The sequence below is a fragment of the Pteropus alecto genome, unplaced genomic scaffold (assembly GCF_000325575.1).
Source record: "Pteropus alecto unplaced genomic scaffold, ASM32557v1 scaffold555, whole genome shotgun sequence".
NCBI classification, from domain to species: domain Eukaryota; kingdom Metazoa; phylum Chordata; class Mammalia; order Chiroptera; family Pteropodidae; genus Pteropus; species Pteropus alecto.
Window position 1 is genome coordinate 530,502 of NW_006436809.1, and position 23,920 is coordinate 554,421.

Sequence of the window (23,920 nt, forward strand, 5' to 3'; positions counted from 1 at the left end):
TCAGACAGTTTAGTTTAATTAGGAAGTTGAAGCTGTGGTGGGGTGGGATTATCAACGCTGGCATGAGAGCCCAGGGGACTGGCAGTCTTGGTGGTGTGGGCCTGGGAAGGGGAGCAACCCTTCCCCTCCAAGGGAAGGCACAGGCTATTTGGCAATGAGAGATGAGTGGTGGAATCCCACTGTCAAAAGACATTCTCAGGTCAGTTGAAATGCATGCAATATGGGGACCATTCAGGCAACTTGAACCATGAAGCTAGGCATCTGCGAAGGTTGAAGACTCTCAGGCTGTTCGCAAAGGCTTGTGGTTCACCTGGCAAAAGACAATAGTGGATGACGACTAGGAACCAGATGCTATGTTCTCCCAGGTCTCATTTAGACAAATGGGCTGTAGGGAGGACATGCACTTCCAAGAATCTTCTGGTTTTCCTACCTCACCCTCTTTTGCCAAGCAGTCATTAGGTTCTATGCATAACAATGAGTTAACTGTAAGACAACGTAGATAGACCTAGAAGGTATTATGCTAAATTAAATAAGTCAGAGAAAGACAAATATATGATCTCACTTGTACATGGAATCTAAAGAATAAAACGAACACACTCAGATACAGAGAACAAACTGATGGATGCCAGATTGGGGGTGGGACTGAGTGAAAAGGGTAAGGGATTAAGAAGTACAAATTGGCAGTTACAAAATAGTCATGAGGATGTAAAGTATAGCATAGGGAATATAGTCAATATTTTAATAACTGTATAGTGCTAGGTGGGTACCAGACTAATTGGGGGATCGTTGTGTAAATTATATAAATGCCTAACTACTATGCTGTACACTTGAAGCTAATATGAAATAATGTTCAACTGTAATTGAAAAAATAAAAAAATAGTGTTAACTCATAGAAGCAGAGCTAGGAGCTTAGGGAAGGGAAATGGAGAGGTGATGGTCAAAGTTTTAGTTAAACAAGATAAATTCTGGAGATCTACCATACAGCATAGTGCCTATAGCTAACAACACTGTACTATACACTTAAAATTTGCTAAGAGGATAGATCTTATGTTAAGCATTCTTACCACAAAATAATGACAGGAGGAAACTTTGGGAGATGATGAATAATATGTCTATAACCTTGATGATGGTGATGGTTTCACAGATATGTACTTATTCCAAATTCATCAAATTATAAACATTAAATATATACAGCTTTTTACATACCAATCATATTTCAATACAGTAGTTTAAAGCAGCAACAGAAAAACAACAAATGACTGAAAGGGTGTGGAAGCGTCCGTAGCTCCCAATCCTCCACTTTAGGCCTCATGGAGGCTCCAAAGCAATCCAGCTTGAAGGTCACTGAAATGGTCTAATACTTTTATTTCTATATGTATTTTTTTAACACTCTTATGTATACTTAACTATGTGCCAGTCAGTGTTCTAAACAATTTTTAAATATTACTTAGTTAATCTCCTTAACAATTCAACAGGGTTGTTGCTATTATTAACTTGTAAGGAATCAGGTACAGAGAAGTTTAAAACTTCTCCAAGGTCACAGCCAGCATGCACTGGAGCTAGGTTTCACACAAAAACAGTCTGGTTCAAGAGCCCACTCTCTGATTTCTACCATAAGCTATAGGTGAATAAACAGGCACCAAGAAAAGCAGTGATATACTTTGGAATTAAATGTCAACAGGCAAACAAAAAAAGTCAACAGGCTGCAACTAGTTCCTTGCACTAGAGACAGCCGGCCCAAGTTGGAAGCTCAGTTTCCCTGGCTGTATGACATGGGCTAAGTTATTTAACATGTTGGAGTTCAGTTTCTTTACTTTGTAAAATACTACATACCCCAAGGGTAGTTTGATTTTTTAAAAGTTTTTTTTTTTTTTTTTTTTTTTAAAATAAAAACCATTTGTGTAGAAGCTCAGCAGTGTCTGGCACAAAAAAAAGTAATAAATGTCAGTGTGCTGCATCATATACTACAGGAACCCAGTAATTCTACTCCACAGGCCCCACCCTGGAGAACCTCACCTGAGAGATGCTGATGCCTGTGAGTCTCTCCACGCTCTCCGGCAGGCGGCTCAGGATGTCCAGTACTTCCCCGGTCACTTTGGCTGCCCCCACAGCCCCACTTCCACTGGACACCATTGTGATTTTATTGGCCGATGTCAAGGGACCACTGATCTCCTCTGCCACCTGGTAGGTGAGATGCCCACTTAGCACCTGTGATCTGATCACACCTCTCCTAAATCGCCTTACCCTGTGTTTAAGACTCTTGCCCTACTGATCATCCTTTCTCACTTTGGTCACTGGCTTATAACTCTCACCCCTAATTTGTGGTCCCCTAACCTGGTTCTCCCTAAGCCCCTCACTTCCCCACCCCCTGCTCCCTGGTACCCACACAACCCCCAGACCTGGGGCAGCTTCTCTAGCAGCATGTCCAGCTGAGCAGCCTCCTGGTACAGCTGGAATGCTTCTGCCTTCTTGGCCATCTGCTCAGCCTCTGCCCGGGCTCGGGCCCCTATGGCAAAGGCCTGGGCCTCCCCACGCATCTGAGGAGAAAACAGCATATTGTTGTACTGATGCCGGCAACAGTTAAGGACAAGAAACCCCAGCTCAGCAGCAACACCCACTCCCCCCACAAGTGAGCAAGAGCCACTTTCTAACTCACCCGCACAGACTCAGCTTCTGCTTCTGCCTGCATAATCAGCTGGGACCTGAGCAAACAAGGGGAGTAAAGAGAGGAGCTGAGAGGGGCCTTTGCTCCTGGGAGAAAGGCCCCCTCATGCTGGGGGTAGAGGCCCCTGCAACCTGAGTTCCATAGGAGTCTAGGAAGTGAAGACCTCAGCTCCATCTGGGGGGTGCCCAGGTGGTGAAGAAGTCAGGAGGGGGCCTGGGAGGGGGGTGTTTACTTCTCTGCCTCGGCTAGGCGCTCCAGCTTGTAACGCTCTGCTTCTGCGGGCTTCCTCACTCTGGCCTCCAGCTCCTTCTCTCGGCGGGCGATCTCTTGCTCCTGCACTGCCACCTGCTGGGCCCGCTCTACCACCTGCACCTGGACCCTCTGCTCCTCGATCTGCTGCTTAGTCTTGGCCACCTGAGGAGGGATGCTCAACGTTATAGCTGAAGAGCAAGTGCTCAGGAACCAGAGAGAGAAACCAGGGCTGAGCTCTAGGGAAGGCTATGAAAACAGAGCAAGCACATGAACTAGGCCCCCAATTGGCTCAGCCAGCCCAGTGGAGTCTATTTCCCAAACAAATCCAAGGCATGGCCTGGGGATGGCCTGATCCTCTTTCTCAGAGCCAATATCAAAAATTAGGGCATTTCCCCAGGTAGCCTCAGTGTGAGAGCTGGATAGGGCAAGGAGCCAGTCCCGTCTCTTTTAGGCCAGATGCAGTGTCCCTCCATGAGCGTCCATTATTACTTTATTTTCCCACCGTGTCTCCCTCTAGGGTTTGAGTACCTGGAGAGCACTTAGCACACAGTGGCCATTTTCTACCTCCAGTCTTGCTCAAATCCGTCCCCTTATCTTCAACTGTGCTGCTATAACCTTAGTGCAAGCCAGTCAACTCCAGCCCCTGACTACTGCAATAGCCTCTATTGACTTTCTTTTTAGGCGTTTGGGTGTGTATGCATGTATATCTTTTTCATTTTTACTTTTGTATATGGTACAAACTCAAAAGAAAAAAGTAAATAGTGAGAAGTAAGGTTTCCTCCCACCTATTTCCAAACTACCTGGTTCCCTTCTGTGGAAGCAATCATTGTGACCAGCTTCTTGTGTGCCCTTCTAGGGGCACTCTACAAGGATTTACAAGAACGTGTATATGTAGCATGCCTCTTACTTAAGCATTTTTTCTTATTTCTTATTTCTTGTAGAGTACAGGGAGTAGACCTCTCTTGCCAAGATGTTGGTGAGAAGAGGCACAGGGGAGAAGCGTATTTCCTTCCTGTCTCATTGCTTCAGCCCAGACATGCACTATCATCCCATGGGTCACCAACATGAGAGATGGCACCCCTGCCTTTATTCGGCTCACCTATTCACTACAGAGGAAAGGTGCTTCTGGATATGGTATCCTGTACTGTCTTTGACCTGAAATATCAAGCCTATTCCCAACTGGACTAGCTGCTCCCTACTCCAGTATGCAGGCGCAACTCTCTCCTGTGTTAGAGCCCACCCCTCTTGTTTAGGCCACCTTTTGCTGAAACTCAGCCTCCAGTAGCTTCCTTGGAAAGAGAATGTAAGCAATACATTTTCTGAGATCTTACTTCTCTATTTGAATTACAGTTAGGTTGAGTACAGGTTACTTATGTTGAAATTCATTTTCATCAGAATTTTGATGGCATTGCTCCATGATCTTCTAGCTTAAGAAATGTGAAGTTATTTTGATGCCTGACCCTTTGAGATCTGTTTTTTTTAATCTCTGGAAGCTTCTAGATCTTTTCTTTGTTCTATGTTCTAAAATTTCAGTCATGTGTTTCAATGTAGATGTTTTCCACTCGTTGTGTTGGGCACTTGGTGGGTTGTTTCACACCCTTCAGAACAGATATTTTGGAATTTTTTCATTTGGTTACTTCCTTCCATTTTCTTTGTTCTATTGGATCTACTAGACTGGCCTCTAATATTTTTATCTATTTTTGTCCCCATTTGTTTTCTGAGAGATTTATTAGAATTTCTCTTCCAAAATGATTTTTTTTTTTCATTTCTGCCATCTTATTAATTTCTAAGAGCTCTTTTTTATTTTCTGTTCTACATCCTGACTTAGTGGATGTGAATTCTTCTCTTATCTTACTGAGTATATTAACTTTTTAAAAAGCTTTCTCCTTCTCTCACAGTATGTATCCTTCAAATGGCTTTGCTCTGTTTGTGATTTTGGTCTGTCTTCCATGTTGCAGGTCTCCTTTGCGCATCAGGTAATCCTTGGTTGTTTGCTCACAGTAAAGAGGATCTACAACACTGAACAGAAGCTCTGGGTTGTGGGTAAAGCTGGTGGACTTAGAGCTTCACTCTAGGGTGATCTGGGTAGGTCATTTACTGAGAAACCAGATTCAGGATCTTTAAGTCTTTTCTTTTGGATTGGTCGTGTTTCCCAGAGCAGTTTTCTGATTTATTCTTTGGAAGGTGAAGGTTCTGGGAGCCGAGTGGGGTGAGAGTGTGAGAAGAGGCTGTCAGCATTTAGCATTCAGTAAGTGTACAGTCACTTCATTCCCCTTACTGGTGAAGTACCAGGCCCTCACCTATGTCTGGCTGGCCCCAAGTCACATCCTCTGGTTTACTGTTATCAGATAATAAATCTCCAGATGTCTTCCAGGCCCCTGGTTGTACCAGCTCCTGAGCCTCAGATCATGTCACTGTTTTCTCCCTGGCACTTTTGTGTTCACCTGTCTCAGACATTCTTAGTCAATTACCATGACTTTCTAGCTTCTAAAGTGATGCTATGGTTTCTATTCCTTCTGTCCCCATTCTCTCTCTCTCTTTTTAAATTACTCTATGTAGTTCCAGTGAGGTTTAGAGAATGCAATTAGCTGCATTTATTTAATCCATCATCTTTGAAAAAGCTTCCAATCTCCCTGTTGCCTTTCTGACAATCCACACAGCAGCTAGACTGATCCTTGTAAAAACATAAATTAGACCACAGTACTTCCCTACTTAAAGTTCTCTAATAGCTTCTCTTTGTGCTTTGAATTCTAAGTTTCTATCACAGCTACCTGAACCCTATGTGATCTGGCCCTGCCTGCCTCTTCTTACAGCAAACCAGCCATACTAGATCAGAAATCTCCTTTCTGTTCCTGAGACATGCCAAGCTCTTTCCTCCCTCAGAGCCTTTGCACTTGCTGGTACCCTGCCTAGCTACTAGCAACATATGGCTATTTACATTTAAATTAACATTAAATAAAATTTAAAATTTAGTTCCTCAGTCCTGTTTCTTTTCTTTTTCTTTTTGATTATTTAATTAGAGTTTATTTGAGCCAAAACTGATGACAATTGCTGGAAAGTAAGATCTCAAATGCTCCTCCTCAGTCACATTTCACTAGCCACATTTCAAGTGCTCAGCAACACAACACAAATATAGAGCATTTCTATCATCACAAAAGTTCTATTTGAACATCACTGGCTTAGAATATTCTTGACCCATAACTCTTTACATTGCTGGTTCTTTCTTATCTTCAGGTTTTATTTCATGTTATTTCCTCACAGGAGCTTTCTCTGACCACTCTCCAACCTAATATAGTAATCCTCATTGCTTTCTCATCACCCTATTTCCTTCTTTCATAGCACTTAAACAAGATAATTAGAGCCTGTGAAGTTTACTTACTTGCTTATTAGCTGTGTTCTGTGTTATACTGTAACACAGAGAAGGGATCTTTCACACTTACATCCTCACCTCCAAATAAATGCCTGCCACATAGGAGGCATTTCATAGATAATTGCTGACTGAATCATTATTTTATGAATACTTAGCACAAAGCCTGGCAGAAAATGAGGAAATAATAAAAGGTGAACAGAGCCCAAATCAGCTCAATCCACTACTTTGTGGATAAAGAAAGCCACGTTTAGAGTGTTAAGGACCTTATCTATAGTCCCACCCATGCTTAGTGGTTTCACTGTTACTGCTTCTCAAACTCTAATGTATACATGAATCACCTAGGGATTTTGTTAAAATGCTGGTTCTGATTCAGTCTGGGCCAGAGCCTATAACTTTGTATTTTTAACAAATAATCCAGTGATGCTATACTGCTGGTAAGCAGACCACGCTTTGAGCAGCAAAGCACTATGTCACACTCAATTACCTGTCAAGCCAGGGAATTTATCATAACTGAAGAGGTTTTGCCCCTCATTATGCTTTCAGCCAGTACCAACTCTTGGCAAAATGAATTTCATAATATTGCTATCCTTTGGGTAAACTCCTCAAAGTACAGTCGATTCTTGTTATTCATGGTGGTTCTATAAAGTAGCCATGAACACTGAATTAGCAAATACTTATTTTGTTCCTAGGGGAAATACAGGGTTAGGTTCCTATGAGCCTCGGGTCATATTTTTATCAAAAGATCAATATATAACCTTGTTTTATGTGTTTCTGTTTAAAGACACCTATGTAATAAATAGTGTTGATTCATTATCAATAAATTCATAGCCAACAGCACTATTAACTCATACCTGAATGAAGCTTATTTAACCCATGTATTCTCTCCACAAGGCAGTGGTCCCCAACCTTTTTGGCACCAGGGATCTGTGCTCCTATGAGAATCTAATGCCTAATGATCTGAGGTGGAGCTGAGGCAGTGATGCCAGTGCTGGGGAGTGGCTGCGAATACAGATGAAGCTTCATTTGCTCCACCATCACTCACCTCTTGCTGTGCAGCCTGGTTCCTAACAGGCTACAGACTGGTACCAGGGTTTGGGGACCCCTGCCATAAAGCATGTCACACCATTCTTGTACTTAGGAATACTAGACACCACTTCAGCACCATGCTTAGGAACTATTTTAAACAAAGAAATCACCAACAAAGAACACAAAAATTTGAAAAATGTGTCACTAAATATACTATGAAAACGACAGTTTACAGTATGAGTTGAAAGGTAGAACATCTTGTTCAACCTCAATTGAAACTGTGCAAGACAATTCAGATTTTCGTCTCTCTATGCATGTCTGCAAATGACCATAAAAGTGCTATAAGTACTGATTTTGGGGTTACCAATACATTTTAGTGAGTAGGCACTTTCTCAATGTGGATTCCTCAAATAATGAAGACTGACTGTATTTCCTTGCAATATCAAAGGCTACCTGTATCTCACTTTGCAGGATTCAAAGCCCAACTCCATGTTTTCTTTCCTCACACCCTTCTTTGATCACCAGGGTTGCCCTGTGCAAATGAGAAAAAGGCACCCCTTTCTCTGGGTGGATGCAAACCTATTGGCCTATACCAGAATGCACAGCTTGGTGAGTGGAGCATTGGCTGAATCTCAGCTCTGGTTATCCTTCATCCAGGTGCCCTTGCACAGGGCACAACCTGCCCCATACGTACGATCAGCCCTACTGATCATATACCTTCTGGCCTTTTCTTTGTTTTTCTGCTGAAATGTTTAAATTTTTTAAATCTTCCATGTATGGAAGTGGTGGGTCAGAAATGGAGAGCCAAATAAGAGTTAGAATATATGAGAAAGAGTGGTGGCCTGAGATAAGAGTATCTGAGAGGAATGAAGCAGAGGCAAAGTCTAGCCTGGCCATGTGCCCAGCATGGTGGCTCTGACCTGAAGTTGATAGGCCAGGTCAGCCTGTGCCCGGCGGGTGTTGACCTCGATGTCATAAGCAGCCTTCTTCAGCTCGTAGTCTCTCTGAGCCTTGGCCATCTCAATCTCACTCAGGTACTGAGCAGACACCTTCTCTTGCTTGGCTTTGGCCTCCTGTCCATACAGATATCAGGTAGAGAGTCAGAGCAAGGAGAGGAAGGCCCCAGGCAGAAGAGGCTGCTCTCCATCAGGCTCCCCTGCCTTCGCCCTGGCCTTGTCTATTCCTGTTGCCAGCCCAGTTCCACCAGCTCCCAGTCAGCTGTGCCCCTTCCAGTCCCTCTCCCATGGAGTGCCCAATAAGCTCACGGTGATCAAGTGACCCCCATCTCTCTTACCCGGATCCCAGCATCTCTCTTGGCCTCTGCTTCTCCAATCCGAGCATCTTTTTGGACTTGAGCGGTTCGAGCCTTCCCCAAGGAGTGCAAATAGTCCTGTGGGAAAGATGCAGAAATCAGAGTCCTTGGGAGGTTTTAAGAAAGGAGAGCAGAGAAACAGATCAACTGTCTAGATTTACCTGATCATCATGAATGTCCTTCAGGGTATAGCTGACCACACTGATGCCCATGTTGACCAGGTCTGAGGAGGCCACTTTGAAAACTTGCTCGGAGAATTTCTGCCTGTCTTTGTAGATTTCCTAGGATAATAGGATGGAGGGAAGGAAGAACTTAAGCTCTCAGACCCTCTGGCCACTGTCTCCTATGGACTAGCTCAGTCCTTAGGCCCCCCCCTCAGTCTGGCACCCCTTCTGGATCTTTCCCTGCCATCAGGCCCACCTCCACAGTCATGTGGGCCATGATAGCCCTCTGGTGGCCCTCCAGCGTCTCCAGTGCAATGTGGGCAATCTCAGCCTCTGTCTTCCCTAGGAACATTTGGCAGGCAGCCGCCAACATCTCCTTGTTCTGCCCCTGGATTTTCACCTGTAGCCAGAGGAAGGGTAGGAAGGGTGTGGTGGAGGTCTCATGAAGCCAGGGAGGAAGCAGGGGGAGAAGGGGAGAGTCAAGTGCCTTGGAGAAGGTGAGACTGGCAGAGAAAATCCTTAAAGTTTGGGGTCAAAGAACGTGATGGGGGAGTGGACTATGGAGGAAAGGCTCTGAAAGCCTCACCTGGGCAATGCCAGTTACTGAGATGGGGACCCCATGGCGAGTGTAAACCTTTTCACTTTTGACATTGAGGGTCAATGTGTTGAGAGAGATCCTAGAGGGAAAAAGAAGAGTGGCCAGTGAGAAAAGGAGGAAAGAGAGAAAAATGGGGTTCCCCTTCCCTGGATGTCTTCCTACCCACCTCTGGATCTGCTGGATGCAGGGTAGGACAAAGACTCGCCCTCCGGCCACCATGACTGGGGGGCTCCGGCAGAAACCTGCAAGGTGAGGGGCCAGTGAGCTGCGGTGGCGGTGGTAGAGCTGGAACAATGAAAAGCTGAAAAAGTGAGGGAGGGAGGTGGGATAATTCCCACGAGGAAATCTGGGAGCTGGAGGGGAGGCAGTCTGGGCCTGGTAAGGGTAGCGGCTGGAAATCACAAGCTTGCAGCGATAGGCGGTAGCGGCGTGGGGGTGGGGATGGGGGTGGCGGTGCTGAAGGCTTGCCGCGACAGGAGCTGGAAGGGAGAGGGGGAAGAGGCAGGGGCCAGGCTCACAGGGGACTAGGAGTCACTGGCTGAGAAGAGAACAATACTTACCGGAGACCACCATGGCCTCATTTGGACCACAGGTGAAAAACATGGCCCAAGTGGGAGCTGGAGGAGAGGAAAGAAAACCTTTGCGGAGGGAGAAGGGGCGCTATGGAGTCCACAGGAGTGATTCCCTTTCCTATCAGTCCCGCCCAGCCTGCAGCCACCACCGCCCAGTTCCCTTCCGCACCCAGGGGTCCGCTAAGGCTTTCCCTGTGAAATCCTGTAGACCCCCCTGCGACCCCTTCCCGCCTGTTCATGACTATCAGCCAGCCCCTTGCCGCGTCCAGGTGTGCAGTGAGGACGGTTCTCCCTGATCTGATAAAGCTCTCTCACGCCCAGAGGCCTCCAGACCTCGCACCACCCACTCTACTCCTCTGCAGCCTGACTTCATCTCCCCGCCCCCACCTACCTTCCAGGACTCGAGCAGCTGCCGGGGACCTAGGAGCCAAACCAGAGCCACTCGCAAACAACCTTCCTGGAAGTGGACTCGCGCTCACGCTCGCGCGCGCCCCCCAGCCATCTACCTACCTGCACCCTGAGACTGCGGCAATGCGACCCCGCTCGCCCGCGGCGGCCCAACCCGCGGCCGGGTGCTCGGCCCGCCCCTTTCCCGTCAGGCCCCGCTCGGAGCTCAGCCCGCGGGCGGATGTGGGCCCAGCTTCTCCACAGCGCCAGCCGCTGGAGCCGCTCTAGGCTCCACGGTTGGCGCGTTACGTGACCTCTGTAAGCCAGAGTTCTCGGGCGGGGGACATTGCCTCATCTCGGATATGCCCCGCGGCAACCAGCTGGGAAAACCGCAGACTAGGCAACAAACGTCTGCGTCCGGCCACCGGATACTGGGTTCTGTGATACGGGAAGAGGCGCTTGAGGCCCAAGAGGAGGTCCTGCTGGGGTAGTGGCCACCGGGTCCCCGGAGCCCGAAGCCAGGAAGAACGGGAGGAGTCGCCGCTGGCAAAGATACACTCAGAAACTGCCGACAGTAAATCGAGTTTATTTGTGTTCACAGAACATACCGGACGACCCCAAAGCCGCCCTCAGCAGGCCCCACCCCGCACTTCATAGCCACTCTTTTGGGGCAACTTAGAGGAAATCCAAAGCCAAGGGACCTTATTCCCAACAGTCCGTCGAAGCCTCACACATTAGACTCAGGGGGTTGAGATGCTGGAGGACGGAGTGTCACCCTGTAAACCAATAACCCACCACCGTCCTTGACCCACAGCCGGGGGGGCGCCCCCACCACCTTCCTCCGTCCTAGGCGCCTCCACCAATCCCACCAAGCTCAATAAATACCAAGAGACCTGCATTTGCAGCAAGGGGCACGTTCGCACCCACGCATAAGTTAAAATAAATATTATATAACCCCTCTACCACTTAGGGGACATAAATACATTAAATATCAATTAGGAGCAATGAGACATAAATTAACGCCGCCCTTCTTCCCCACCCGGCCTGGCCGGGACGTGTCCGCACGTGTCCTATCCCGGCGCAGGCTGGCAGCTCCCCTGTAGTGTTGAGTGCGAGTTGCCTCGGCAGTCCCAGTTTGGGATACGTTCTCGCGCACCAGATAACACCTGGTGTTTCTTTGGTTTTTCAGTCTCGTTGGGAGCGTGTGGGGAGTCACGGTTAGAAGGCAGCCGGGTGTTGCTGGAGAAAAGTGCTGAGGTCCAGAGCGTAATCCGAGGGCTCCACGGTCAGATTATGGGGTTCGAGGGTCGGAGGCGCAGGGGTGGGGCTCGGGGACGCAGTGCTCCGGGCGTCCTCCGGGGTCAGAGGCGCCGGCACACCGTCTTCAGCCATCAGGATCTGGCAGAAGACGATGGTGAGCAGAAGAAAGAGAAGTCTTTTGGCAGGGTTCGGATCTTCAGCTGGCGGCTGGCGCCGGACCTGAGGGAGGACGACAAAGGGAACAGGTCAGCTCGGGGTCCCGAAGTCCGGCCGTTCCTTCCGACCCCGGACTGCCCACTCAAGACACTCACCACTCGTGGGTAGAGGACCCTACGGCTGCGCTTTCTGTGGCCGCGGTAGGCACTGGGGCGCGCGGTCGAGGCCACCGCGGGCTCCGGGAGAGGGTCGAAGGTGAAGATCTCAGGACCAGAGCTTCGCCGGGGGCCTGGGCTGGTGGAGGGTACCGGGGTAGCGGCCCGCAGGACGGTCATGGTGGGGAGGGAGCTGCGAGAGTGACACATTGTACCCCGAGCGGAGAGGAAAGACGACTGCGGACTCGCAGCCCTGCTGAGCTAGTTAAGTAAGACCGAGAATTGGGCGGGCCCTTCTCAACTCCACCCCTGCTGCAAGCGGTAGGCCGGAACCGGCTGGAAATTCCGACGGTTAAGCAAAGGGAGGGGGATGGAGACAGTTATTTGACTGTGTAATCCTAGGTGCCCAAGTGTGTGTTGTGAGTGTGTGAGTTGTGAGTGGGGGTGGGTGAGGTCCCGGGCTGCAGGCACATGTCGGGACATGTGGCAGCTGGAGTGGGGCCCACAGACAGTCAAGGAGATGGTTCACAGACCCCATCTCTGGGGGTTTACTTAAGCAGAGTTTACTTAAGGAAGTTGGGCAATCCTGCTACAATAGGGACCCAGCAAAGTCAAGGAATCACAGTTACACAGGTACATTCACACGCTTGTAGATGTGCATAGAAAACACACACCCCAAGAGGGAAGTCATTATAGAAATAGCCAAGCAGAGGAAGAAAAATGAACACACCCAGCCCCAACCCTGCCTGCTTTAGAACACAGAAAAACGCACGCACAAACATTCACACACAAACTGTATAGTAGGGGTGGAAAATTTTCCCTTCTTCTCTTCTAGGTTTTTAAACTAGTCTTGTAATTAAATTGACATAGGATAGTAACAGGAGAAAAAAATAATTAATTACATACTTACGGGGCTCATGAAGACCTGAGACTCAAAGACTCAAAGATAGTCAGGCAATTGAGGCTTATATGCCATCCTAAGGAATAGGAGCTAAGGAATGGGATAGGGGTCTGAGGTTCACAGGGGAAGAGGGCAATTCACAGGAAGATAAGAAGAGCAGGTGTTTGGCAATCAGATGTTGGCCCTGCCAACCAGGCAAGTCTTTCAGATAAAAAAAAAAAAATCTCGCTGATAATATCTCTCTGGTACAGGCCCCCTAATAAATTACTTTAGGCAGTTAAGGTGGGGGGATGGGGTTGCCGAAAGCTCTTCCTGAGTCTGCTGGGTCTTGATAGCCTTCAGCTCAAAGAAATTCACAGGCCAAAGTAGCATATTTTGAGGTGGCATATTCTGCCCCCTTTCAACATGCACATCACTCAGGGGGCGGGGGGCGGTGGAGAGGGCAAAGTGTGGAGACTGCATAGGGACAACCCAGCAAAGTTACCCACTTGGATGTTCATACAAAGCTGGGGCAGAGGACCACAAGATACAAAGGCAGAAGGTTAGCATTCACCCAGATTTGCCCCTTGTTGTATGAATCAAATAACAAAATTTATGTGAAGAACATTTTAAACTGTGAGGTATTATGCAAATATTGTGGTAATGGTAATAACTCAACTTAGGACAGAATTGACACATTTTCATAACTGCCATAAAGACAGCTCTCATGGAGACAGAATAGAACATCTTTAGGGCATTCGCAGGCACCCTGTTAAAGATACTGTTAAGAGTACTGAGGTTGGTTTCAGTGCTACTGAGTGAGTCAAGCCAGATACAGCCAGCACCTCAGGTGTGGGTTGGACCAGGAGAAATCCTTGAAGGTCCTAAGAAAATGGAAGACAGTGTAAGGGGGACCCAAAAAAGCTAGTATTCACTAATCAATCAAGTGAGGCTTCATGGAAGAGTGGCATGTAAGATGACCATGAATAGTGGTCGGGATACCAGAGAGTCAGACGTGGAAGATGACTGTGAGAAAGAGAATGGAATCAGCGAAGACCTTGGAATGGAAAAGTACAAGATGTGTTTGAGGAATCACAAAGAAAACAATCCCAGAATAAGTTCCCAGTAAAGGAGTGGTGAGAAATCTTAAGTTCTGGGAAGGAGTTGAGCAGAGTGGGGAGAGCTTAGCTGCCAGGATAGGAATCAGTGTGACTAGACTGTGGAGCTTGTGGGGCATAGGATGGTATAACAGGAGGACAATTCGAGCTGGGAACTGGGTGGGATAAGGAGCATACTCTTGATGGAGAGGCACTGAGGCAGGGGCGGGGGCTCTTAAAGAGATGCAGGGAGGTGACAAGGGCCTGAACTGGGTTATAGCAGAGGGACCAAGAAGAGGAGGTGGTGCTAAGAGACATTCCTAGCATGAAATCACTAGAATTTAACAATAGAATGGGTATCATTAGAGTCAGGGAACATGGAGAGGCGGGGTGCTGACAACAGAGAATGAAGGAAGCAAAGCTGACTCTAGAGATCTGAAATGTGTTGGGCTCAGATCTTTACACCAGATCACATTATGCCTGGCACACACTGTGAGCTCACGTATGACCCCTTGCATTAGAGACTGTGCCACATGTGTTTTGTGGCCGCCATAAACCTAGCATGGTGCCTTGTATATAGTAGTTGCTCAATAATCTTGATAAATGAAAGATGGAGGGAAAAAAGAAAGATGAAAATGCAGAACTATAAATGCACGTACTGGCTAGGTCACCCCAAGCTTTTGAGACATGCATACATTCCTTCAAACCCCACATATAAGTTTATAACATCTTAAGAAAAGCTAGGACAATTCTTACACTGACACCAAACAAGGAACACTTAAGGGCGTTTCTCAACCAAGATTGTATGGGGATGCAAACAAGGGGATGGCTCCACAATTGGGCTAGAAATCGATGTCATTGCCATATGTATAATTTCTTCCTGGGTCTATATGTCACTTTATTTTACACCCACTACTCCTGTCTAGGCCATGGGACCCCTGCAGCATTACACACTTCTTCTTACCGACAGGCATAAAACACACCTCCTCTATGAAGACACATCCCTTTCCCACACCTGCCTTTCATACCCGCCATCATTCTTACATCTACACCCAAGCACAGTGAGCCTGCACACCTACCTACACCCATATTCCAAGGCAACCTGCATACTACACAGCAACCAACATAAATACATGATTACTTACATGCGTGGAGCAGCTCACACTCTCAGACACAAATTGGGGACGAGGGGGAGTAATGGTGATGGAAGAAAACTGCTTTGTGGGAGAGGCGGGAGGCACACCAGATCAGGAATGCATAGTTGTTTATGATGGAAAATTTCTACAGGCCATTAGGCAGGGGAGGGGAAATGAAAGGAGGATGTCAGGATCTTGTCTCACCACTATCTCCCACATCTGGAATCAAGGCCTCCAGCTGGGCCTAGTTATCCTCATTGTCCTTGTGGCAAGACCAGAATGAGACAAAGAGAAGAAACAGAGAAATCAGAGACCTCACCGTTTCTCCTTAAACAACTCCATCCCCATTCCTACTACCCTGAGGGACCCAGGGCTCTGCTCCACCTCACCCCACCCTCTCCAAACAGGAAGCTAGGGAAAGGTTAAGAATGAATCATTAAGCCAATGAGGGGGTGTGGAGGTGAGGGCTGAAGGATGAGTTAAGGCCAGAAAGGGCCAGGGGCTGAGACCAGCAGCTGGACTAGTTCTCACAGCCCTAATCCTAGGAAAACAGGATTAGAGGCCCATTTATTTCCAGCTCTCCTCATTTCCTTGCCATCTTCCCAAGATTCCTTCATTCCCCTCCTTTGACCTGTTACTGTGACCTTCCATTAATCTCTTTCTTAGCCCCTGTTTGTTTTTTTCATAACACTCATCACAATGGAATAATTTTATGTATTTGTTTACTTTTTGTCATTATGCGTTTCCCTCATTGGGATATAATCTCCATGAGTATACAGAACCACATCAGCCCTTTTCCTCATGATACCTCTATGGTATCTCTAGTGTTAGGCCTTTCACCTAGTAGGGGCTTAATAAATATTTTTCAATGCATCTCCTCCAAGAAGCTATACCTTACCCCCAGAAGTGTCTGTTCATAGGTGTCCCTTTAGAGGCCTTCAGACTCCCTCTTCAAAGAGAAAGTTGGGGAATACTCATCTGAGGCTCAGGGTGATATACCATGAATCAGGAATAACTGTGCAGGCCATGAATGTAAAGCTCTGGCCCTTACCCCCTATAAGTTTCTGTCGTAAGAGTGAGTCATGCCTGCACCCCACTTGGAGTACTGCTGCATTTCTGAGCAAGGCTAGAATGGGGGACAAAGGTAATAGGAAGGAGGCAGGTAGGGGAGAGGGAGACAGATATTTGGAAGTGGGAGCTTCTGAGAAAGAGAAGCGGGGATAGAGGGATGGAGCAAGGTCCGGGGTCAGGGAATGAAAACTGAAAGCTTTTAGCTGCACCTGGTCTTTCATAGATGCTCAGGAACTATTCCTTGACTTGAGATGGGTGTGAGATAGAAAAGATACATGCGGTAGCAAGAGCATATTATCATCTAGTAGTGTTAGAGGAAAATAGGTTTAAATTCCAGTTCTGTTACTTATCAACTATGTGATATTGGGTCAGCTTACTTAACTTCTCTGAAAATGTTTCCTCAATTGAAAAGTGGGCAAATTGGCTTTAAGGTTATTGTGAGAATTAAAAATATGAATATATTGCTCCTAGGCACACAGCGAGTGCTTCATCTGTGGTGGGCATTATGATCATGGGAAGAGGGGCTGCTTTGGGGCAGATATGGGCAGCAGTGAGCAAACCCAGAAATAGGAGGCTGGGACGAGAAATTAGCCTCCAAAGTGCTAAAATCATGAGGAAAAAATTATTTATCTTTCTCTTTCTGTCCCCCCTTCTCTCCTCCATCTCAGGCTGGGTTTGCAGCTTTTTCTTTTTTCCAAAGAAGCAGAGACTTCCGCATTCTTAGTTCTTGTTTAGCCAACGTTAGTGCTTTTAAACATCCTTCCGCAGGCCTCTCCGCATACATACACTTGCTAGTGGGGACTATTCTTGCCAGAGGCATAGTGGTAGGGTGGGTGGTGAATTCTTGACAGCAAGTTAATAAGTCACCTCTAAGGACTTTCATTCTGGTCTTAGGAGGGCCAAGGTCAGGCCATGGCAGTTTTCCCTGACGTAAAAGGATGGCAAAGGGTGCCTGAAGTACCAAGGCAAGGTCACAAAAGAGTAAGGTGTCCCTGACCTGGGATGCAGCTCAGCACAACTCAGCCAAAATTTCCTGGGGGCTGTTTAGAGTGGGTAGCTGGGAAAAGATCCAACACCTCTGTTTTTGTGTCAACACTGGCTTCCTAGGACCCCAGTATTGTAGCAACTTCTTTTGGCCTCAGTTTCCTTCCCACCAGATTATAACTCCATGAGAGCAGCACTATCTTATTTACTGCTCTATTTTCAGTACCTAGAACTGTGGCTCCCAATACAGGCTGCCTGAGAAGGCTAGAAATGGAGGGTTCTTTAGTTCAGCAGCCTGCATCTCTTTGAAGATTGCTTTAATGTCAACACTTGGAGAATATGATTGAGGTTTAATTTGAAGTCTAATCATGGGGGAAAGTTTAACGAATGAAGTATTTCCTCTCTTGTACTGCCTTTACAGACACCCTGTATTTACTAGATGACTTGATCCATAATCTCAAGGGCTTAGATTAAAGGCTCTCTAATGAGTCTCCCTCCTCTGCAAGTACGTGATTCAGCAGCGTCTCCCGTCTCCTGTGTGTGCTCAAAGTCAGACGTACCTCCCTCCTACTTCCCAAGCCGCTGTCACTAGCCCTGTTCTTTAAAGGTTGGGAGGGGCCCTGGCCCCGTCCTCCCAGTGAAGCCTGTGGGGGCAGGGCAGGTGCTTGGATGGGATTAAGCTGGCGGACTTCCAGCTTCTGGCCTGCTGAGGGGATTGTGTGTTAGGAATGGGGTTGACCAGCTGCCAGGGGGTGATCCCTGCTGTGGTTTTCTGGGAAGAGTAGATGCTCTGTGTGACTCAGAACCAAGTTAGGGAAAAAACAAGCTCACTCAATCGCTGGCACTCTCTTGCTTGGCCTGGCTTTAACCATGAGCTCATGAAAGAGGAAGCTGGGCTGGGTAGGCAGTAGCCTTACTTTCCCTCATGTTTTCTCTTCATGGCTTCATAAATTCCCTGGAGTGGCTGGGCCTTTTGCTGCTGTTGTCTTGGCTCCTGGCTCTGAGTGGTCCTTCCCCTATTATGACGCTCTCCCTCCTAGATGATTGGTCAGTTGTTTCCTTGTTTGGAACTCCCACCCAGCACAGAAGGGGATTGGTCACAAGGAGAAGCTAAAATATCATTGTGTCCCCTTGGCTCTGTTGATCTCCTCCACTGTGGACCATGACCCTTTGGGTTTACTCCTAGAACTGTGCATCTCTGAAACAGACCAAGCGGTGCTAACCCTGAGAGCCTTAATTAAGGGGTCGTTTAGGGTTCCCCAGTTCTAGAAAGAAACAGCGGGTCCCAAATTACCATGCAGTTGAGCTACTCTCAGAGCTGAGTACCCTAGCTGAGATTTACTTATCTAATACTTTGATATTCAGAACAACCCATTGGCAGAAAGGCACCTTTTATATAATGGAAACGATGATAAGGATGGGCCACAAAGAAGCTTCCTAACTTTTTTTCCCTCCAGCCAGTCTTCTATGCCTTCCCTAGAGCTTTCTTTTATGAGGGACTTGACCACGTCAGTGCCTGCTTCTTCTATGCCTCCAAACTCTCTAGTGGGGCCTACATTGGCCTCCCAATCGGAATCCAGCAAACTTCACAGCTTCTCTCTCAACACCCCCATTGTTTTACCTGTGCCCTGAGGTAGGGCGTCATGTCTGACTTTGTGTTTTTCCTCACATGTGCCAAACTCATACCCATTAGACCCTTCACACATGCTATTTCCTTTTTCCTCTCCATCCTTCTGGGAAAACCCTCCATGCAGAATTAGTCCATCTACTTTGTACATAAATCTCTTGAAGCATCAAACACAGCATATAATAGTCATTTGTCTATTGATCTCTCTGATTGCCTGGAAGTACAGATGACATTGTGATGCAGCCATTTTGATGCGAGGGACGTCTCAACAAGGCCAAAAAAGTTTTTGTCAGCATTTAAAGAAAATCAGTAAGAAATGTATAAAGCAGATATTCTCAACCCATCCCTGTGAATTGTACTCATCCTGCTTCTGACTCCCACCCTTTCACATAGAATCTAGTAGTGCTTGGTGATACTACATTAAAAAAAAGCTGGGTATATTGAAATATACCTTACATGCAGTAAAATCTATCCTTTTTAGGAGTATAGTTTGATGACTTTTGACAAACTCATATAGTTGTGTAAATGTCACCACAATCATGATATAGAATATTTCCATTGCCCTAGAAAATTCCTCATGCCCCTTTGTAATCACTATCATCTCTCTACTCTAAATCCCTAGTGATCACTAATCTGATTTCTGTTCCTGCAGTTTTGCCTATTCTAGAATGTTATATAAATAAAATTATAGTAGACACTCTTTTATGTCTGCAATCTTTTGCTCAGTATGATATTTCTGTGATTCAGCCATGTTTTCAATGAGCCATTAGTTTTTTCCTTTTGTATAAATATGCTACAGTTGGTTTATTCATTCACATTGATGCATATTTGTGTGTGTTTTTTTTTTCTTATTTTTGGCTATTATGAATAATTGCTATGAACATTTATATACAACCCTTTTTGTGGACGTGTATTCTTATTGCTCTAGTGCAAGGGTCCCCAACCCCCCGGGCCATGGACCTGTACTGGTCTGCGGCCTGTTAGGAACTAGGCCGCAGAGCAGAAGGTGAACTGCCAGCGAGCTGCTCCCTAGTGCTAGCATCACCACCTCAGCTCTACCTCAGATCACCATGCATTCGATTCTCATAGAAACACCGGTCCCTGGTGCCAAAAAGGTTGGGGACCACTGCTCTAGTGAATTCCTGGGAGTAGTATAACTCAGTATATATTTAACTTCATAAAAATTGCCATGATGTTTTCCAAAGCAGTTTACCATTTTATACTCAGGACTGTTTTAAGGAGGCTGCATCAAAATGTTCCTGCTGTAAATTCCTACATCATCTGCCAAGTCAAAATGTTTTCTTTGTCAGAGAATGGGCTTGCAGGTAAGTTACCTCAGGGGACAGGGATGGGCTAGAATGCAGTCATCCCTGGGGCTGAACAACAGGCATGTCCTCAGGATGCCCCAGCAGTTTTAAGGCCCAGCAGCAGCTCTAGAAGCATATCCCACTTCCTGCCCAGACCACCCTGTGGCTCAATATCTCTCTGTATGCTGGTGTCCCCACAGTCAGTGTCTGCTGCATGATTCTGCCTAGGTTCCGTGGCATAGTGTAAAGTAACACTAGCCCACACTGCTTGGGCACATGCAATGCTTTGTATGCACTGTTCTGAGTGCTCTAGATGAATCAATTCATTAAGTCTTCATAAACCCCTACTATTATTATTTGTATATTCATTTTACAGATGGGGAAAACAAGATTGCATAACCAAGAAGTACTGGGAATTAGATTAGAACCCTGATCTACCCCATTTCAAAATCCAGCAGTGCAGCACATTGGTCAGAGAGTGGATGCTGGAGCTGGTCCACTTGGGATCACTTCCATGTTCTAATTCATCTAATTTTCACAGTAGGCCTCTGAGAAAAAGTGCTTTATATCATCCATTTTCCAGGCAGAGGCTTTACACAGCAGGTGAGGGGCAGAGCTGGGATCAGCATCCAGGAAGTTTGGCTCCAGAGACAGAGCTACCAACCTCTATGTTTTCCTGCCTCTCAACAATCCTCATTATTAACTTATTATTCAGCTCAGTGCCCTAGCTCTTTGTGTCTTTGGGGTTTTACATTGCTCTGACATTTGCATCCTTGCATGTGTCTCACTTTCAGATTCTGAATGGGTCGTACACACCCTCTTCAGCATAGAATAACCCAGTAGGGCAGCCCTCCTTGGCATGCTCACCTCTGGCCATATCGTTGTCTCTTGCCAGCCCTTGGGAACTGCTTCTAGCTCAGGCAAGGATCCTAATCCAACAGGTGATGCCAGGGAGGTAAGGTCATCTACAGAGTGACCCATGCCTAAGAAATCTCTAGCTACTTTTATCAAGAGGATGTTATATAGCTAGAAGATACATTAAGTCTTGAGGTTATCTCAAAGGATTATTTGTTTCCCCCCTAAGAAATCTCCAGCTACTTTTCTCAAGAGGACATTATATAGCCAGAAGACACATTAAGTCTTGAGGTTATCTCAAAAGATTATTTGTTTCTCCAAATTTTGAGCTCTTTCAGATGAGAACCTAATCGTTGAACCTAATGTCAAGGTTTAGTAATTGCACCTGACGTATATTTAGTATTCAATAGATTTTGGTTGAAAGATGAATGAATGAATGAATGAATGAAGAAATCTGGATTCTTTTAATTTATCTCTGTGCTGTCCCATATAGTAGCATATGGCTATTTAAATTTTAAAATTTAATATAACTTAAAATTCAGCTTCTCATTTGTATCAGCCACATTTCAAGTGCACAATAACCACATGTGGCTTGTGGTTAACATATTAGAAAGCACAGATATAGAACATTTCCATCATCACAGAAAGTTCTATTGGACAGCATTGAGCCAGATGATGGATGGGACGAGAGAAGGAAAAATGCTGATTTGGGAAAACATTTATGGTAGGCTGATGGCTTTAATCTGCTTTCAACACTTAAAAAAAAAGTCAAGATCAGTCCTCTCTCATTAGATAATGTCACATACTGCCCATTCATAGGTCTAGAAACCACTTCTTTAGAAATCTATCATTGAAAAACGGAAGCATATTTCTGATCTTATCCATGACCTAAACTTCTGTGAAAAAGAAGACAGGAGGCTGAAGAGGAAACTAAAACCGCTGAGTTTCTTCTGCCATAGGCCACATGGAACTAACCGATCCAGGGTGCTTTGTACCCATTATTTCATCCAGTCCTCCCAGCTGTCCCGTAGGATACAGGAGGGCAGTGAAGATAAGTGGCTGAAAGTTTCAGACTTGTAATGTTAGAGGCTAGTCTTCACACACAAAAATTCAGTAGATTGACTGTCAAATGTGTTCCAACTGAGTGAGACCAGTGGAAGGCAGAAAGATAAATAAAATGTGGGCCTCAAGAAATTTATAACCTAGTGAAGGGGAAACAAGAAACACATAATAACTATATAACTATAACTGTATATACACACATCTATGTATATAGTTACATGTATATGGTACATGTATATATTATGTACATTATGTATATAGTATACACATACATGATCACACAATTACTAACATTTATTTGGTATATTAGAGCTTAACAAGTACTTTTCCTCATATGAAGATCCAGCAAATCAATGAGTTGAATGTCAGATTAATGGAATGTTGATACAGAAACCAAGCATTCTAGGAATTCAGAGCAGGGAGACATCATTGAGGGGTGGGTGGTGGGGGAAAGTTTTGGTTGAGGCACAGAACCAGCAGAAACACTGAGCAGTCACACAAACCTGAATGCAACTCCTGGTTTCCATACTAGAAACCCGCCAGACAACTGTCCATTGAGTGTAGTTTCTAATGAGATCATCATAAATTAACTTTACTTTCCAGAAAATATGACGTAGTGGATATTTTCTGGACCTTCACCATCCAGAATCCATTCTCTTCTCTCCGATAAATGCTGACTACGAGTACTTACTGTTTTCTCTTTGGTCCTTCACCCAAATTACCAACATACTAGAAACAACAAAACAAAACAAAACAAAACTTCTATGCATTCCATAGTAATTCTAGAAACAGAGTCACTCTTGTTGCAAAATGGTTTGAGTTGCCTTTAATAACCCTGTGATGAGCATCCAATGGTATATTTCAACCCCCTTACTTAACACTGAAGAATATATAATGTCAGCTCTGCCCATAATTCCTGCACTGTAGAACACAGATAACTCAGCCTTCCATTCTGAGTAGGTTTGCCTATGTTTTCCTTACATAATTTATTCATTTATCTGCCAGTAGTGATATAGAAATGTCATTCTAAAACTCTGTGCATATTACCTCAGCTTCCTTAAATTCGTCTAATGCTTCTACCTTTCTTTCTTAGCATTTGGATTTCTTTCATTTCAAGCCACAGAAACTCATTGTGACTAACTCAAACAGAAAAGTGGGGTATTGGGAAGATATTGGTTAGCCCACAGAATCAAAGGAAGGCTAGAGAATCAGGCTCAGGGAACACAGGAACCAAAGCAGCTCCAGGGGATTCGGTAGCAAGAATCAAGTCATGTCCTTGCTACCTGCTGAAATGAATGAGTGACAACTAGTTTTTCCATCTCTCCTATTCATGTCCATCATCTCAAGTCCCAGCAGAGAGTGTTTAATTAGCCTAGTTTATGTAAGGGCCAGGGGAAGAAAAGACACCTTAACTGACAGGCCATTAGGACTGCACACGTGATTTCCCAAAGAATCCAATGACTGTTCTCAGAGGAGAGAGTAGAAGCTGGATGGTCAAAGCCCAGAAAATATCCACAAGACGCCATTTGTTCTTCTTAACTTCCATTTCCTGCTATTTCTAATTGTCCATAATAAGAATGACAAATATACCTTCCAAAGTTGTAGAAAAAATATGTAAAAATAAATCCATCCATATGGGTATCTTTCTAAAAAGGAATTAATGGTTGGGGAAGTTTGGCCTTGCCCTTCAGCATTGAGTAAAAGGATTAAAGAAGATAATATATGCAAAATGTCTCATACAGTGCCTGGCATATAGCAAACTTCATGAAATGTAATTGCCATTCCAACCCTTTTCCAGTGCTGTGCTGGAGCCAGCTCATACCAACTCATGAGAGCCGATCATTGTATTTTCAGGAATTTTGTGAGCCAACTGACATGATGTTGGTAGAGTGAAGTTGACCTTGTTGGGAATATTTATGCCAGAGAAACTAGAAGAGCTGCAAATCAGGACTTCCACCCTCATCACCTTCAGGCAGTTATGACA

At 45.7% G+C, this 23,920-nt stretch overlaps 2 protein-coding genes across 11 annotated transcripts; both read right to left on the reverse strand.

Moving 5' to 3' along the window:
- On the reverse strand, positions 1–10,597 carry FLOT1 (flotillin 1). 10 transcript variants are annotated; one of them, XM_015590759.2, is made up of 14 exons: positions 10,470–10,563; positions 10,351–10,379; positions 9,948–10,004; positions 9,554–9,672; positions 9,376–9,466; positions 9,046–9,189; positions 8,787–8,906; positions 8,608–8,703; positions 8,234–8,386; positions 2,898–3,079; positions 2,657–2,702; positions 2,400–2,537; positions 2,017–2,181; positions 1–310 (listed from the first exon to the last, which is right to left on the reverse strand). In XM_015590759.2, the coding sequence occupies exons 3-14, from the start codon at positions 9,966–9,968 to the stop codon at positions 281–283; spliced, it is 1,305 nt and encodes a 434-aa protein (XP_015446245.1). In that variant the 5' UTR covers positions 9,969–10,004; positions 10,351–10,379; positions 10,470–10,563; the 3' UTR covers positions 1–280. The 10 variants fall into 10 exon arrangements, with proteins under 10 accessions (XP_015446245.1, XP_015446247.1, XP_006913730.1 ...); XM_015590761.2 differs by having other exon boundaries at positions 9,554–9,629; positions 10,470–10,562; XM_006913668.3 differs by lacking the exon at positions 10,351–10,379 and having other exon boundaries at positions 9,554–9,629; positions 10,470–10,597.
- Positions 10,598–10,912: 315 nt separating this feature from the next.
- On the reverse strand, positions 10,913–12,171 carry IER3 (immediate early response 3). Its single transcript, XM_006913670.3, has 2 exons — positions 11,918–12,171; positions 10,913–11,825 (listed from the first exon to the last, which is right to left on the reverse strand). The coding sequence occupies exons 1-2, from the start codon at positions 12,125–12,127 to the stop codon at positions 11,565–11,567; spliced, it is 471 nt and encodes a 156-aa protein (XP_006913732.1). The 5' UTR covers positions 12,128–12,171; the 3' UTR covers positions 10,913–11,564.
- Positions 12,172–23,920: the final 11,749 nt, after the last annotated feature.

What these genes read in the sequence shown, in the direction of transcription:
- FLOT1 (XM_015590759.2), bottom strand. Translation starts at nt 9,968, where the DNA reads ATGAGGCCATGGTGGTCTCCG. An exon ending in CGCCTAGCCGAGGCAGAGAA is followed by an intron (nt 2,703 to 2,897) that starts GTAAACACCCCC and finishes TTGTTTGCTCAG; the next exon opens with GTCCCAGCTGATTATGCAGG. An exon ending in CAGGCATCAGCATCTCTCAG is followed by an intron (nt 311 to 2,016) that starts GTGAGGTTCTCC and finishes GTCTTTTGCCAG; the next exon opens with GTGAACCACAAGCCTTTGCG.
- IER3 (XM_006913670.3), bottom strand. Translation starts at nt 12,127, where the DNA reads ATGTGTCACTCTCGCAGCTCCCTCCCCACCATGACCGTCCTGCGGGCC. An exon ending in GGGTCCTCTACCCACGAGTG is followed by an intron (nt 11,826 to 11,917) that starts GTGAGTGTCTTG and finishes GTCCTCCCTCAG; the next exon opens with GTCCGGCGCCAGCCGCCAGC.